The sequence below is a fragment of the Diceros bicornis genome, chromosome 10 (assembly GCF_020826845.1).
Source record: "Diceros bicornis minor isolate mBicDic1 chromosome 10, mDicBic1.mat.cur, whole genome shotgun sequence".
In the NCBI taxonomy this organism is placed as follows: domain Eukaryota; kingdom Metazoa; phylum Chordata; class Mammalia; order Perissodactyla; family Rhinocerotidae; genus Diceros; species Diceros bicornis.
In genome coordinates, this window is record NC_080749.1 from 59246927 (window position 1) to 59260852 (window position 13926).

General features: G+C 38.3%; 1 protein-coding gene across 1 annotated transcript in view; it reads right to left on the reverse strand.

Moving 5' to 3' along the window:
- Positions 1 to 8304: 8304 nt before the first annotated feature.
- Positions 8305 to 13926, reverse strand: part of CCDC141 (coiled-coil domain containing 141) — a 192082-nt gene continuing 186460 nt past the window's right edge. Inside the window, exons 23-24 of the mRNA XM_058549342.1 lie at positions 12082 to 12917; positions 8305 to 9955 (exon numbers count right to left, since the gene is read on the reverse strand). Of these exons, the coding sequence (XP_058405325.1) occupies positions 9688 to 9955; positions 12082 to 12917 (1104 nt within the window). The 3' untranslated portion in view covers positions 8305 to 9687. The remainder of the gene's footprint in view (positions 9956 to 12081; positions 12918 to 13926) is intronic.

Below are 13926 nucleotides of genomic sequence, written 5' to 3' on the forward strand. Positions count from 1 at the left end.
CACTCTGGGATTTGATGTCAGAAGCCAAAAGGACTCCTTTTCTTCTAATATTAATATGTTATCATTGGAGAAAGCTCAGCACTACCACCCTATAATTACAATGTCCTTCTCATTTTTCTCTCTTGGTTTGTTGATAATGACAATGGCCAGCAAATGATCAATTTTGATTTGAGTTCCAATCAAGCATTTCCTTGCTCTGAAGAGCATTGTCTCCTTTGAATAATTTGCCTCTCTCAAAACCCCCCAAAATACCACAAGAAGCTGCAGGAAAAATCAAGTGTGAGATGTTGCAACTGGATTATAAGTATCTATGATGTCTCTTACCAGTTTACGGAAAAGGGGCAAATTCACGTTGCCTGCCTTTGCCTTGGCCTTGGACGACGCCTGATGCACTGAGTCATTTATTGCCACTCCCTGCCTTTCTCCTGGATGCCGTTGTTGCAGGCCTTCCGCTTTTGGTGAACTTGCCACATTCACTTCTTAGTTCCAAGAATTTTTTGTAGATTCTTTGAGATTTTCTACATAGAAAATCATTCTATCTGCAAATATAGTTTTATTTCTTCTTTACCAATCTGCATAACTTTTACTTCCTTTTCTTGTCTTATTCACTAGCTACGACTTCCAGTACAGCGTTTAACGAGAGTGATGAGAGAAGACATTCTTACCTTGTTCCCAGTCTTAGGGGGAAAGTGTCCAGTCTCTCACCGTTAAGAATGATGTTAGTTATAGGTTTTTTGTAGATTTTTTTTTTATCAAGTTCGGTAAGTTTCTTCTGTTACTAGTTTTCTGAGAGTTTTTTTTTAATTATCATGAACACATGTTGAATTTTTATCAAATGTTATTCTTGAATCAATTGATATAATTGTATGATTTTTATTCTTATGCCTGTAGATGTGGTGGATTATATTTATTGATTTTTAAATATTGGACCAGCCTTGCATACTTAGAACAAATCCCACTTATTGTGTGTGTGATTTTATTTATTCATTGTTGGATTTGATTTGTCAGTATTGTGTTGAGAATTTTTGTGTCTATATCCATGAGAGATATTGGTCTGCAGTTTTTCTGTCTTTTAATATCTTTATCTGGTTTTAGCATTAGGGTAATTCTGATCTCACAGACTAAGTTAAGAAGTGTTCTCTCTTCTTCTATTTCTTGAAGATTTTGTGGAGAATTGGTATTATTCCTTCCTTAAATGTTTGGTAGATTTACCAGTAAAACCATGTGTGCCTAGTGCTTTCTTTTTTGGAAGCTTGTTAATTACTGATCCAATTTCTTAATGGATATGGGTCTATTCAGATTGTCTACTTCAGCTTCTGCAAGTTTTGGTAGTTTGTGTCTTTCTAGGAATAGATTCATTTTATTTCAGTTATCAAATTTGTGAGCACAGATTTGCTCATAGTATTCCCTTACTATGCTTTTAATATCCAAGGATCATTAGTGATGACCCTGCTTTCATTTCTGATATTCATACTGTGTGTCTTCTCCCTTTTCTTGGTTAGTCTGTTTAGAGGTGTATCAATTTTACTGATCTTTTCAGAGAAACAGGTTTTGGTTTAATTGATTTTCTCTATTATTTTCCTGTTTTCAAGGTCATTGATTTATATTCTAATTTTTATAATTTCTGCTTGCCATAAAATAGGCTTAAATAGCTCTTTTTTTCCTAATTTGCTAAAGTGGAAGCTTAGGTTATTGATTTTAGTTCTTTCCTCTTTTCTAATATGTGCATTTAATGCTATAAATTTCTCTCTAAGCACTGCTTTTGCTGCATCCCATACCTTTTATAAGTTGTATTTTTATGTATTTCAAAATATTTAAAAATTTCTCTTGAGATTTATTTTTTGACACATGTGTTATTTATAAGTGTGTTGTTTAATTTCCAAATATTTGGAGATTTTTCCAGCTATCTTTCTGATTTCTAATTTAATCCCATTGTGATCTAAGAACACGCTTTGCATGATTATTATTCTTTTAAATTTGTTAAGTAAGGTGTGTTTTAAAGCCAAGAATGTGGTCTATCTTGGTGAATTTTCTGTGTGAACTTAAGAAGAATGTGTATTCTGCCGTTGTTGAGTGCGGTATTCTAGAAATGTTAATCAGATATACTTGATCAATAGTGCTATTTAGGTCATATATATCCTAATATTTGACTGTTAATAGCTCTATTTATTGAACTTCTCTCTTCTCCTTTCTTATACTGTATCATACTGCATGTTCATACTTTAGTTCACATTTCTCACCGCAACTTCCTTTGCTTTTCCCCCTACTCTGGAACCCATTTCTTTTTTTTATTACATATTGTCTTATTTTGTTCTTTTCTTGTTCTTGCATGTACTTTATCACCAAGCAAGTAAGGGTCTTGTCTTGAAGGACTTTTGCTTCCTTTAGAACTCCTAGCACTGTGGTGCACTTAGGTGGCAATGTTCACGCATAAGATGAATAGTAGCTGATTGACTGAAATGTACCACAGTGATCCCCTCAAATCAAGAAGAGCACTGAGGCCTTCTAGCATACCCCAGAATGCTGGTTCAAAAAGCTGGTTGATGTCTATTTACGAATGTCTCTGGGAATTTTATTGCCAGAAAAAGACTTGTACGGACTTTTCTAAACCATGGTCCTTATATTGGTTTCCTGAGGCTACTGTAACAAAGTACCACAAATTGGGTGGCTTAAAACAATAGAAATTTATTCTTTCTTGGTTCTGAAGGCTAGAAGTCCAAAATCAAGGCATCAGTAGGAGGATGCTCTCTCTGAAGTCTCTAGGGAGGAATGCTTCATTGCCTCTTCTCGCTTGTTGTGCAATCTCTGGAGATCTGTGGCTTGCAGCAGCTGCATAACACCAATCTCTGCTTCTGTCATCACATGGCCTTTTTCTGTGTGTCCCCTGTCTCCATGTCTGTCATGGCCTTCTTATAAGAATACCAGACACTTGATTTAGGGCCCACCCTGACATTATTTAACCCAGTACAGTCCCCTAATTGGGTAACAAAAAATGTCATGCAGATACGTTTTATTGTGGTCTCTAACTTTCCTTTTGGGAGCTTCCCCTCATACATTTCCTGAATTTGTAGAAAATTCATACTGAGAAGGAGGATGAAACCCAGAGTGGACACTCAAGTTCACCCTGGTTCCCACGTATTCCATTTCCTCATAAGAATCAGGTTTGGGCCGCCCCGTGGCTTAGCCGTTAAGTGCGCGCTCTCCGCTGCTGGCGGCCCGGGTTCGGGTCCCGGGCACGTGCCGGCGCACCGCTTGTCCCGCCGTGCTGGGGCCGCATCCCACGTGCAGCAACTGGAAGGATGTGCAGCTATGACATACAACTATCTACTGGGGCTTTGGGGGAAAAATAAATAAATAAAATTAAAAAAAAAAAAAAAGAATCTATCAGGTTTTTTTTTTTGGAGGGGGAACATTCTTACTTAATCTGATAACCCAGACCAGGATCTGATGAGAAATTCTATTACTCCATTAAGAGGAATAGAAACGAATAAATGTGCATTTTAAGGGACACCTTCTAGATCTGCATTAACTTGAGTCGAAGGCACGCCTGTGAGAGTTGGCATGGTGGTGGCTGCTCGAGAAGACACTGGAGCAGATGGTAATTTGGCCTTTCTGATCCTGCCAGGTAAGTGGTTTCTTACTTTGTCTGCATTTCCAGCTGGCCCTGTTTGCCAGTAGCTTTGTGTGTGGTTTTGCATAATACTTATTACCAAGAAAGGTGGCTTTCTGGCATCATTAGAGTAATATGGGTTAGAGACTATTTGCCATGGATAAATTACATTCGTTTAAATTTCATCTTGTGAATTTTTATCTTCAAAAGATTTCATTATAGGATTTTTAATGCCTATGTAAGATAAAAATACCATTTTGTAGTGTTTGGATCAATAAAGGTCTTGGAAAAGAACAGTTGTTGAATGATAAAGGGCAAAGTTTTTTCATTAGCTAGCACTGGAGCTGTTATTTCACAAGTATCGATATTTAAGTGGGTTCTAAATGGAAAAAGAGCCTTAGCAGGAAGCCATCGGAATATAGATTGAAGACTTCAAATTATGTAACTAGTATTGTTCTGGTTTAAAGAAAACTCAGGTTGGATCAATGTTTTCCAGCTACCCCTATGATTAAAATATGTTTTTCTATTTTACCTGGTTTCTATTGTGCTAAATGGAAATATATGCACACCAACATTCTTATCTATATAATTCTTTCTGTTCCCTTGTCCTTTAAGGAGGATAGGGTGTTAATTTTATGGTATAAAAAAGAGGATCCTGGGGCCGGCCCGGTGGCGCAAGCGGTTAAGTGCGCGCGCTCCGCTGCGGCGGCCCGGGGTTCGCTGGTTCGGATCCCGGGCGCTCACCGACGCACTGCTTGGTAAGCCATGCTGTGGCGGCGTCCCATATAAAGTGGAGGAAGATAGGCACAGATGTTAGCCCAGGGCCGTCTTCCTCAGCAAAAAAAGAGGAGGATTGGCGGATGTTAGCTCAGGGCTGATCTCCTCACAAAAAAAAAAAAAAAAAAAAAAAAAAAAAAAAAAAAAGAGGATCCAAAGAATTGGATTTGCCAGGTCCTGGCTTATACAAATGAAACTGGCATTGAACAGAAGGAAGAGCTATCTGGCCAAACACTCAAACTCCAGAATTAAAGACTTGTTCATCTGGAGGAGTGTAATGCACCGAACCTTCACTGCCGATGCTTGGGTGGTTCATGATGTTATATAAACTCTCACCAACACAAGGAATAGTGATGTGAGGATTCAAGGGTCAAGGCGAAATTAGCAGCTTTGTGCTTTCCATTTTGAGGTTGAATTCATACACAGCTGATAACATTCAAATCTCATCTCAAGTGATGAGAGCCGAGAAAATGAATTGTCGTTGCTTTAAGCATTTAAGCAGGACACTTTCATTTAGTGAACACAAATCTGTTGCTCTCTGATGCAGCTCAAGATTCTGCTTATTATAAATGTAAAACAGCCTGTCATGCTTTGGCATTTGCACTGACACACACAATATCAGAGTGTACTAGCAGGAGATATTTTATTTTGTTTCAACTAACATTTCACGGACACACTTAAAATACTGTAGGTACAACGGGAATGTCAAAAGCTTCAGACGGCAATTTCTAGTAAGGAGTGGTCATGCATAAAAACAAAGTGGAACAAGATGTGATATTTTTTCCTTCCTTCATTTGGAATTCAAATAATCTTAAGTTTTTGGATTTGGCTTTTTTTATATTTACACATATGAATGAAATGTCTGTTTCAAATAAGATCTGTTCACAACCAGGTTACTGAGCCCCAGCTACAATAAAATATTGATAATTTGTGTAATCTTCTAAAGAAGTACACAAATCCTGGTTCTGGCACTTTGGACTTAGTCACTGAGAGTGGAGACACCCACTTCTCCACGTACATCTGATGATGATTTACGCCTGATTACATCCGCTTTACATCAGGAACGGTGATCCTGGGTGTGGCCTCTTTTCTCAGTATTATTTTGGCCAGTAGAGCCAGCATCTATCTTCAAGCTTCAAGTTTCAATCAGGGTCTATCTAGAGAATCTGGAGGGTTCTCATTTAAGTTTTGTAGATTAGGTGAGAGTGTTTTATGAATACTTCATGGATAGAACCTGATCCTGGTTGGCTAATGTCCATAATAAGGAAGAATAATCAGGTAACAAATACATCTTTCTCTTTTTACATTCCCGGCTCCCCCACACACAGAAAAAAAAAGAAAAAGGAAGCTAGGTTTATCTGTGTTTACCTCCGATGATTCAAGAAATATTCATTGAATGTGACTATGTCTCAGGTATGGGGCATATAATGATGAACAGGGCTGTCACAGATTCTTCTGATAAGGATCTTACAGTCTAGCCAGAGGAGACATGCTCAACACGCAATTCTGATGCTGTGTATTAAGGAACATGAGATGGGCAGCTCAGGCACTGACAGTGCACATAACAGGAACATCCACAATGGAATTGATGGGTCAGAAGGCTTCCTGGGGGAAGTTGTGTCTCAAATGGAAGCAAGAGTTAAGCCAGATGCAGATAAGATAGAATACAGTAAGGGAGTTCCAGGAAGCAAGGACTGGAGACAAGAAAGAGCATGATAGAGTCACAACCCGAAGTTAAATGTCGCTCTGTGGGGGAAATCAGAGGAGACGGAACAGAGGCTGGGAAGGGGAGTCCAGGTACTACAGGGCCTTGTGTACTACTTGAAGGAATTTAAACTTGAGTGAAGAGTTACAAGGCTCTTGTAGTAATCTATTTTAAGCCTGTGTCTTGATGATAAGTGATGGCTAGCATTCCTGAATGAAATAGCTAAATTTCTCCTGCCTCTTTTTCTAAACATTTGAGCTATTATAGAGTATGTAGAGATTCAAATGTAAGGATTCCTATAGTAAATTTCTCCTGGAGGGGCCAGCCCGTGGCATAGTGGTTAAGTTTGGTGCTCTCTGCTTCGGCAACCTGGGTTTGCGGACTCGGATCCCAGGCGTGGACTTACCACTCGTCAGCTATGCCGTGGCAGCAACCCACATATCAAGTGGAGGAAGTTTGGCACAGTTGTTATCTCAGGGTTAATCTTTCTCAAGCCAAAAAAAAAAAAAAAAAAATGAGGAGGATTGGCAGGTGTTAGCTCAGAGCTAATCTTCCTCAACAAACAAACAAAGTATTCGTACATCCTTTTATTAGAAAATCAGAAATGGAAAACTCAGTGATTTTTCCTTCTAGGAAGCTCAAATCACATTTTGTGTAGCATTCCTTCAAGGTGTCATGTATATATTCTTTTAAATCTTTCTTTTCGTTTTCATTTTCTTGTTTTTTTGATATCACTGTCTAGAATTTTCTCTAGAAGTAAATGGGTAGAAATAATGTATATATCTTAAAAACATTATTGGAATTTCCTGTTTTTCCTTTTTAACCAATAATTTTAGTTCATACTTTCTTTTTTTTTTTAATAATTTTATTTATTTATTTTCCACCCAAAGCCCCAGTAGATAGTTCTATGTCATAGCTGCACATCCTTCTAGTTGTTGTATTTGGGACGCGGCCGTGGGAGAAGCAGTGTGTTGGTGTGCGCCCGGGATCCGAACCTGGGCCGCCAACAGCGGAGTGCGCGCACATAACTGCTAAGCCACGGGGCCGGCCCTAGTTCATACTTTCTTAAAGAGAATTCTTTGATCAAGACATAAATCCTAGCAAAAAGGAAAATCGCACTTAAGTCTTTGAAGTCAAAATATAACCAGAAGAACAAAGAATAGCTAATTATTCTTCACTGCTGTGGGAATTACTAGATAGTCACAATAGCTCAGAAAAATAGGTAGGTAGGTAGGTAGATAGATAGATAGATAGATAGATAGATAGATAGATAGATAAAAAGATAGATGGATGGATGGAGGGATAGGGGCATGGATCAATGGATGGGTAGATAGATAAATGGATGGATGAATGGATAAATAGATGGATGAATAGATGGATGGATGGATAGATAGATGATAGATAGATAGATAGATAGATAAATAGATAGATAGATACACAGACAGCTATCTGAACTATATCTTGAATATCAGTATAATGTTTTTCCCAATATTTGAGCTCTCTCTATGTGTGTGTGTATATATATATCTTATAATTGATATATACATCAAATATATCAGGGCCTTCGTATGCTTTATTTGGTCATACACTATGGATATATGTATATCCCACCCTGCTCTCCCAAGGATTAACGCTAACTGGCATGCATCAGGTAAAGCAAACCAGCAGTTCCCATGCCCTAACAACTCCAAACCACAAATGCAACCAAGTTGACAAAATGGGACAGGAGATCCTGCTACACTAACAAGAAAGAGATAGAAAGTAGAACGAGAATTTGTTACCTGGTCCTGCCTGCCCTCTTTGGACATGAATAGGTTTTACTCTTTAGTGTCAACATGGGAATAGCAATTAGGCAAGATACACAAAATACTTAAAACTGGACAAAAAGGATAAGAGAGTATGAGTTCCTTAGGATGCTGTATATATAAGCTTTTAATAGGTTTCTGTCAAAATGTGGAAGAAAATTAAGAGATTTAATTTTTTAATTAAATTGAATATGCAGCACAAGAAAAAATATGCCAACTTTTTACTCAACCACACATTTGACATCTTCAGATAACATTCAGTAACTTTTTAATATCAACTTGAATATATTACATTTAAATATTTTTATTATTTGTAGACAGTCTTACAGCAACACAATTAATTCTTTCTCTTCATCAAAAATCTATAATGAATTATTCTTTCAACTAAAGATTTTACCCTAGCATGACAAGACTATGTTTAAAATTTTAAAAACAAATGCCTCTCTTATTCATGTTTATTTTTTAAAGAAACCAAAAAGACGATCCTCATTTCTGAACAATATATTTCAGGAAAGCATAGAACATTCTTCAATATTACAGTGATAATTATAAGAAAAGGACAGAATCCATCTTATGCCATCTTATTACACACTTTTTCCCCTTAGATCATACTAAATATATCCTCCTAAGTTCAATTTCGAGTCTTTGAAAAAGATATAGTCCTAAGAAATTAGAAAGAAATTTAAGCTCCAATTCATAAAACATCATTTTCCCACATGGAATAGTTGGAAATCACACACTAACACCACTCATTTAATTTAATATTCTAAAGAAATAGCATCTGAAAGAGAAATAGTGGGCAGGAGGCAGTGTGATGACAAATTACGTTAAACAATATAATTACTCTTAGCCTTCATAGAGTGCTTTCCATTTTCCAGATCTTTACAAGATGCGAAATGAAATCTCTCGATTGCCCAAGAGGTAGACGATCAACCCATTTTCCAAATGGGAAACTGAGGCACTGAGATGTCCTACCACAGGCTGCAAAAATGATCAGCAGCAGAATCAAGATTAGAAGCAGGAAGAACCAGTTGCCGTTGTTTATACATGGCTGCCCAAAACATGTCAACGGAATGACAGGAATACTGTTGGTCCATCCCTGCAGCCTGTTCCATCTTGCTGTCTGACATGCATAGCTGATGGAAGTTTGAAACTCCATTTAAAGTTGACAGCACATCTATTCTCCAATGTGAAACCCGTGAGAACAACATGAGGAATGATTATTTACAGCGGCATCCTCAGATTCAGGAGTGCAGGCTATGTTGAAACTACATAGAATTTATTTCAATAAATGAGATCAAGACATGAAAAACAAAATTAAAGGACAGCTAAAGCAATAATGAAAATTACAACTTCTGTTCAATATTTCTGCTATTATTCTACAAAGAGATGTTTATGAGTACAATTAAAAATAAATTATCAAACAATTGGATTTGAAATTTAACTCATATCTCTATGCTGATGTGAGCCTTGGTCTGCATGCTGTTAAATTAGGAGGGAATAAACATAGCATAATTTTACTGTGTTTTATACTGAACACATCTCTTTATAGAATACAAAAATGTATCCTTATCCACTGCTAATAATTTACCAAGCTCCTCAACTACATTAAAGCACTAAAGAAAATTTGATTATTTCACCAAGCCGTGGTATTAGCCCAACAAGCCATATGACCAGAATGCAGGTACACTTCGTAGGTGATGGATGCTTTGTGGGAGATGCAGGAAAATACACAACTGTGTTGTCCTTTAGGCTCATAAGAATGCCGCCCATGAGTGCCAATCCCACAGTTACAGTGTGAGCAGCCAGTACACTAGGAACACACTAACATAGATGACACACAGCGTTATCCAGTTTATTCTTGTGATGGGCGGCCTGTGGTTACCTGTCACGTGGAGGATGACATTGGAAGAGAGAACGCCACTATAGTTTTGGGCCTGAGCCACATAGAGGCCTGCGTCTGCCTTGCATACCTTCGGAATGAACACCGAATGGCTCGTCTCCTTGTGTAAAACCTGTAAGCGCCCATCTGCAGACAATTTCTGGTCTTTCTTGTACCTGAAGCAGAGAGTCAGTTTTTAAAGTTAGGATTACTATTTATTCACATCATTTTCAAGTCCTAATAACCATTGCATATAGGCCCATTACCACTGCAGTATTCTCTAGTATTAGCAGGAACTTTGTAGCTACCACAAACTCCAATGGGGCAGTTTATGCTTCAAGCAGAGGTGGGCAACTGGTGGCCAGTGAAGTGCTTGATCGGATCAGACCATGTTTTTAAAAAATTGAATTTTTTGATGACATTTAACAATTGGAATAGTGCATTTGAAAATTCAGATATCCAACTACTCTTAAAAAACCAGACCATCTGGTCACACTGGGCCACCATTTGCTCACGGCAACAACTACTTAGAGTGTGAAATGGCACCCCCTACTTGGCCTGCGTCGTCCTTTCCGCTGCTACGGAACAGCAACCTGTGACTTCTTGGAGTCTGTATTGCAGTGAGATTCATCTGCACCATCATGTTCACCCCATAAGACCCACATGAGAATGCCAATGAGCTGTTTTAGAAGAAGGTACTTACACAGCATTTCCTGGTGAAACGAGTCCATTTAATTTTTGTAAATTAATTTCATTAGAAGAAAATGATTTCTAATTATAAAAGGTATTTATGCAATTGGATTATTACTGTTAATGATATGTTTCTAAGTTTCCTATAAACATGAGCACTTAGCTGCATCTTTTTATAAAGCAAATAATTTATTTTGTGTATTCTAGATTCTTATTTATTTATTTATATCCATGTTCTTCTACATAAGAAGTGATGACAAACCTGAATCATTCTCTGTTCCCATTGTGAAGTGATAATTTTGCATTTTCCTGAGTGTCCTAAGAATGTGTGATTAGCCCTGATAACTTGCCTATTGCTAATTGAGCAAAATTGTAAATCTGAGGGCAAGATATTTTTTTACAACTTTGCAATAGTTCTTCAACAATATATACTAACCAAGGTATTTGTTGTGTGGACAAAAACAAGAAACAATTCAGACAACATTTTTCTTTGGGGTGAACTGATATTTAATAATAAATTAAATATCTTTTAAATTCAAAAATACAAAACTCCTGATCTGTAAAAAACATGCAATTGTAAAAACAACAAAATGAAACAAAAGCATAAATGGCTGCCCTGTAGCAGAAGTGCATTTTCTTTTAATAATCTGAGAAACCAAGTTTTCTCATAAATTCTTTAGATAACTGATTCACACTTCAAGTACCATCAATGGGCACACATGATAATTGAAACTGCTAATTTAATATCTACTGAAATATTGTGATAAATAAATGCTATTTTATTTATCTTAAAATATAAACTCATTCTTACATATTTGTAACTTTGTCCTCAAAACTACTTAAGGATGAAAATTTCTAAGTGTTTAAAAGTAAACCACATATTGAGAAACTTAGAACTGCTTTTATAACAATAGGTAATTCAAAACCTGTATTCTGCACTTTACTCCTATGAATACAAATAGACTTAAAAAATAATGACGTCTCCAGAGTGAAATCAGACTGTTCACAGCTCTGTTATTATACTACCTTTCAAAAATGGGTTTATTACCTGTCACCAGGAGCAACTGTGAAAGAAATATTTTTATTCCGTCTCGCACACTGAAGAAATTTACAAAAAGAATTCTTAGTGAAACAAACAAATATTACAAAAGTGGCATGTGTGACTGTTGGGAAAAGGGAAAAGATGAAATAGGTAAATGAAAGAAAAGGGAAAAACCCAAATCTTATGTTTTTTAATTGAATAAGGGATGTTAAACCAAGAACATGTCATGCTTATGTAGAAATAAACAATGCAAAAGAATTTCAACCCACAATCTTTAAAATGTGGAATGTTAAACAGATAGCACAAAAACAAAAGCAAAGCATGGCAAAGTTGTAGTGCTTTTGAAGTTTCTTAAATTATTCTTTTTCATGGTTACTTTTTTCTTAACGGTATTAGCCATGCTGCTACCAAAATGAGAGTTGGGGGTTTGATGTGAGGTTGAATCATGCAGAGTGGCAGTGTTGGAGAATATTAATCAGCTGTCCCTAAACCTTTAAGTTAGTGCACACAGAGTGGTTTGCAGTGATTCAATTTGTTTCTGTTTATGGCTTGTCATTATAGGCTACCCACCAGGTCAGTGTAGGCTCTGGATATCCTGTTACTTCAACTTCCAAAGTCACTGGAGAACCTTCCATGACAGTGACATTAGACAGGAGCCTGGAGAAATTAGGTGCCTGGCCAGCTAGGCTGACCACGCTGTTCTTTTCTGAGGTACTTTTAATCTCTTCTCTGGGAGCCATTTGCCTCTGATAGGCTTGGCTGGGGCCTGATGGAAACCTTAGGCCGGAGAATGCATCCTGGGAAGCATGCAGCCTATCTCGGGTTTTAGTGATGTTATTCTCAGCATGCATTTTCTCCTGTGTTTCTAGCAAACCTCCCTGAACCTGAGGGTGCTGCTGTAAAGCTCTCTCATGCACTTCACTCGGCATGCTCTCTGGATGTTTAGCATTGATTTTGCGGACGGCAGTACTCTTTTCCAGAAATCCTCGGGAGGTTAATGGGAGCTCAGCTTTGACCTGGGGGTAAGGTATCTCAAAATGGCTTGAAAATGTTTCTCTCTTATCGTTGCAAGCATCAGCAAAAGCAGCAGGTGGTGGAAGGCCAGATTCCTGGGCCTCCCCCTGCATCCCGTAGCTGCTTATATGAAGGCTGAGGGAGGGGCTGGCAGTCTCCTCCACTTCCATGACGGACAGTGCCAGGCGGGATTCGGGGCTTCCTGGGAGTGGAGGCAAGGAGATGTCATCAGGCGAGGCACACTCATATTCTTCTCCTGAAAGCGCGTCTGCGGGCAGGAGCAGGTGCTGGGCGCTACTCTCTTTGGCAGAGGACAGCTGCTTTGGGTCCTGGGAAAGCTGACCCTCTCCGGGTCCATTGATGGCCAAAATATCTGCTACCTGCTCCTGCTCCTTCAAAACAGAAAAGCCAAAGCTTTGAGTTAGGCATTGAGTTTTCTTTTTCTAGGTCTCAAACTCAACTCCAGAGAGACAACTTGAGCAAAGCTACAGTGAGTTAAAGCTTGGAGCCTTGGCACAAGCATTCCGGAACTTGAAACCATTTGTCCGTCTACCCTGGTCACAGTCCCGTCCCATGACTAAGGAATTGGTAAACTGACCTCATGTCTCTGAGTGAAATGTGATAGAGCTTGTGCAGAAGGCCCTAGTTTTCATCTGAAAGGAAGCGGTTGGACTGGATCAACGTGTCTCAAATCATGACCTGAGGTGTCTCCTTCCACCAGCAAATTCTGCTTCGGTTTCTTTGCCTACGCTCCATGTGAACACAGTTCCTAAACATCGGAGACTCGCTTATTAGGTGATCTCTCAGACCCTGCTAGAATTACCTCCTCTCCTTTCTCAGGAAAGCCATTCTTTTTTTGTTTTTTTATTGTGGTAAAAAATATATAACACAAAATTTATCACTGTAACCATTTTTAAGTGTATAGTACAGTGGCATTAAATACATTCATGTTATTGTGCAACTATGACCACTATCCGTCTCCAGAACTTATGCCTCATCCCAAATTGAAACTCAACCCGTTAAACACCAACTGCCCATTCTGCCCTTCCCCTAGCCCCTGGCCACCACCATTCTACTTTCTGTCTTTATGAATTTGATTACTCTAAGAACCTCATATGGAAAAAGCCATTTGTAATGACTGGTTTTATTTCTTAAAGTCCATTAGTTTTATCCTTACACTGAAAAATATTGATTAAGCACCTGTTATATACTAGATACCATGCTAGACTTGTGAGAGAGAGGAAATGGTGAGTAAAAGTAGATCCTGTTTCTGCCCTTGTGGAGATGACAGCCTAGTGGGGGAGGTACAATCACACGTTGTGGCCTTTCACAAGCGAACACACCAAGATACAACAGACAACCACCTGCCACTTATCCTTCTGTCCCATGTGGAGTATAGGT